The sequence below is a fragment of the Cystoisospora suis genome (genome assembly GCF_002600585.1).
Source record: "Cystoisospora suis strain Wien I chromosome Unknown contig_2280, whole genome shotgun sequence".
Lineage (NCBI taxonomy): Eukaryota > Apicomplexa > Conoidasida > Eucoccidiorida > Sarcocystidae > Cystoisospora > Cystoisospora suis.
The window spans coordinates 1-3,249 of NW_027155079.1; the positions used below are offsets into that span (position 1 = coordinate 1).

At 41.0% G+C, this 3,249-nt stretch overlaps 1 protein-coding gene across 1 annotated transcript in view; it reads right to left on the minus strand.

Annotated features, from left to right (window-relative positions):
• Positions 1 to 185: 185 nt before the first annotated feature.
• The window catches only part of CSUI_004802 (dynein heavy n-terminal region 2 protein), a gene marked incomplete at both ends in the record, with an annotated part of 23,282 nt that continues 20,218 nt past the window's right edge, over positions 186 to 3,249 (minus strand). Inside the window, 2 exons of the mRNA XM_068064986.1 lie at positions 186 to 2,090; positions 2,949 to 3,039. Of these exons, the coding sequence (XP_067923037.1) occupies positions 186 to 2,090; positions 2,949 to 3,039 (1,996 nt within the window). The remainder of the gene's footprint in view (positions 2,091 to 2,948; positions 3,040 to 3,249) is intronic.

Here is a 3,249-nt window from a genome sequence, read left to right on the forward strand (position 1 = left end):
ATACATATACACATACATATATGTATGCGGTATAGAGATCTACGTACGTCTATGATATGCATACATACATCTCTTTCTTTCTCTCTTTCTCTCTCTACATGTGTATCTAGCAATCTAAGGCTCATATCCTATTCTTGTGTTTCTCCTTCATTTTCTTTTTCTTTTTCTTTAATTCTTTTTCCTACTTTATCTTCGGAGTTGAAGATATTTGGGACCTCTCCAGAGTTGAGAATATTTGCTGTATCTTCAAGAAAAGCATCATTCATAGCGAGTTGTCGATCTGTCAGAAGAAAAGTGACCTTTTTACCATGACCTCCTGTCTTGACGAGGAGATTCTTCAGATCGTCTCTCCAATCCGAGAAGGTGTAAGATCGAGTAATCTCGAGGTGCAAAATTTCGTAATTGACGATGAAGCTAGCTAGCCGAGTAAGCGACTTTCTTCCCGATCCTCCATAGCCTACGAGAAGCGCATTTCCTTGCGGCTGGCTTAATATACGCACGATGCGTATCAGGTGCGTAAGAGCTTGAGTGAAGAAGACAAGAGTCATTTGGTCTTTGAAATAGAAGGTATTGTAATCTTGGAGATATCTAGCACAGGCTTCTTCAATCTCTTCCAGGGTATTTCGCTGGTAATAGGGCTTCTTTGGATCGACGAACTGAGAGAAGAGAAGTGTCTCCACAAGATCTTTCTCAAGAGATAGAGAAGAAGAAGAAGGCTTCTGTTGTGTAGATACAGACGAAGAAGAAGAAGGAAGAAGAAGATCCCGAATCGTTTTTCTGCATGTCTGTTGAAGGGTTTGATTGACTTCATGAATCAGCCAGAGTTTATCTTCTTCGCATATAAGCCGATCGGAGAAGACACGGAGAACCTCATGTATCCAACAGAGATACATTTCATGAACTGCCGAAGAAGAAGAGGAGGTGCGTGGCTCGAAAGATTCTCTTGTGCATGTACATAGTCCTTGTACGACTCGATAGATGTCTCTTAGATTGAAAGAATAATGAGACCGTAGAGGGGTGGGAGGGAGCTCGGTGCGTATTTGACTGTAGATGGAAATGGAGATTTGGATGATCTTAGGAATGGCCTGCCGTATTTCCGATGTATGGGAACGAAAATGAAAGGAGAGAATAGATTCAAAGATCGACGTCATGACTTCTACAGAGAAAGAAGGAAGATACTGAAGATTGAAGTGCCGGAGATATCTAGCGCTGATCTTATATCGGCTCCCTCCAGGAGGTTGCATTGCCGAGAGAAAGATGAGATTCTCGAGAAAATGAAATCTCCATGTCTTTCTATCATACCATCCTCCTGTATCTTTGCATTGTCGAAGCAATTCAATCACAGGCTGAGCTCCGTAGCGTTCTTTAGCTGGGAGATTAAGGTCATCGATGAAAATTAAACACCTCTTATTCACACCCCCAGGTGTACATACACCCCCGCCGCTACCTGCTGCTTTACTTCTCCTACGACTTCTCTGTTTGCCTACACGGCAGGTCTCTACGCGACTGTCAATGAGGTCTTGAGTTTCTCCAGGCTGACTTTTAGCTGTGAAGGTAATTGACAAAGAGGTAAAATGCTCTCGACTGAAGTTAGTCTTCAAGTGAGAGGCTATACACTTCGTTTTGCCTGTTCCTGTTGGACCCACAAAGAGTGTATGTACACCGTGATGTGCATATAAATCAAGAAAGAAAGAATTGCGAGCTGTATCTACAGTAGGAATAAGAATGGTATGCGTCCTCGCATTCTCGGGAATCTCACACAAGGGCACTAATTCATTCTGGTGGCTCCACTTCAGGTTCGAACGATCGAAAAAGACATGAAAGATTGACGAGGAAGAGGAGGAAGAGGAGTTACTATTCTTATTATGATCTGGAATGCCGTGTCTATACACCCGAGGTTGATAGAGTTTCTCTGTCTCAATGAGATGGAATTCTCTGCATAAGCCCGGATATCCTTGGAGAAATTTGCGAAAGAAACTTTCAAAGGTTAAGCGACTCTTCTCATCCAGGCAAACGCCAAAGGACCAAATCAAAGAAAAGAGAAAGACATTCTCAAGATAATACTCGACGTCTTTCTCATTCAGAGATGCCTGAAGACATGCAAAGAAACAGAGAAAAGAAAAGAAAGAAAGACAGAAAGAGGAAAGAAGAATTATCACTTTGAAGACTTGGACGAGAGCGAACGAAGGAGAGGTTCTGGGTCTATGTATTAGCTCACTGACACTACATTGCTGTGAGTGAGTGCGGTGTACATACACCAGTCTGTCCTAACTCTCTCTCTTTCTCTCTATGCATATATATGGATATATATATATATATATATGCAAAGTCAAGAATAGATAGGTAGAGCACATGAAGCTATACATAAGGCGGATCAAAATCTTTGAGGATCGAATCTATGTCCTGAATGTGTATAGATACCTAAGAAACGAGAGAGGGAGATGTGACTCCTGTATAAGCGTGTGTATGTGTGCATGCATGTATGTGTACCTGCGGTGTATACACCTGCACTTCTATCACTCTAACTCTTGATAGAGACCGAATCGTAACTCTCCTCTCGAGTGATATAAAGCCTTCTGTAGCCATTTTCTCATCTCCTCAATATACGTCTATATCGTAGTACATTGGACTGTATGTACACACCCATAATCTGTCTACCTCTCTATCTCTAATTTATCTTTAATTAATTTGTAATCTATCTATAGTTACGCTTTGATGTATCTTCTCCTCTCTATTCATCTTGACGCAACTTCGTTGTGCTGCTCTCCTTCCAGGCTACAAGATACAACACAAAATGCGTGTCAAACTCATATCACTCCAAATATACCGACCTATCCATCTCTCTCTATCTCTCTCTCTCTATCTTAAATCTACTAGAAATATGTATCGTAGGTACTGAGAGACATCTTGATCTTCTCTCTTCGAAGAGAGAGGAATTTCGAGCTTACTAGTTCTTTCTTTTGTCCATTCGTGGATTGTGTGGAAGAGTCAGCAGCAGTCAAAAGTGCTTCAAAGAGACGAAGAAGAGATAAAACTAACCTACACAAGAAGCAAGAAAAAGAAAAGATAGAGACAGACAAACCGCTTCAAGGAAAAGTGATTGCCTTCTCCTGTAACTCACCGCGTATAAGCCTATATGTAGATCTCCATATGTTTTAGCTTAGATAGATAGATAGATAGATAGATAGATAGATAGCTAGATATATTAAAGATAGATAGATAGATGGATAGGTAGATAGATAGCTAGAT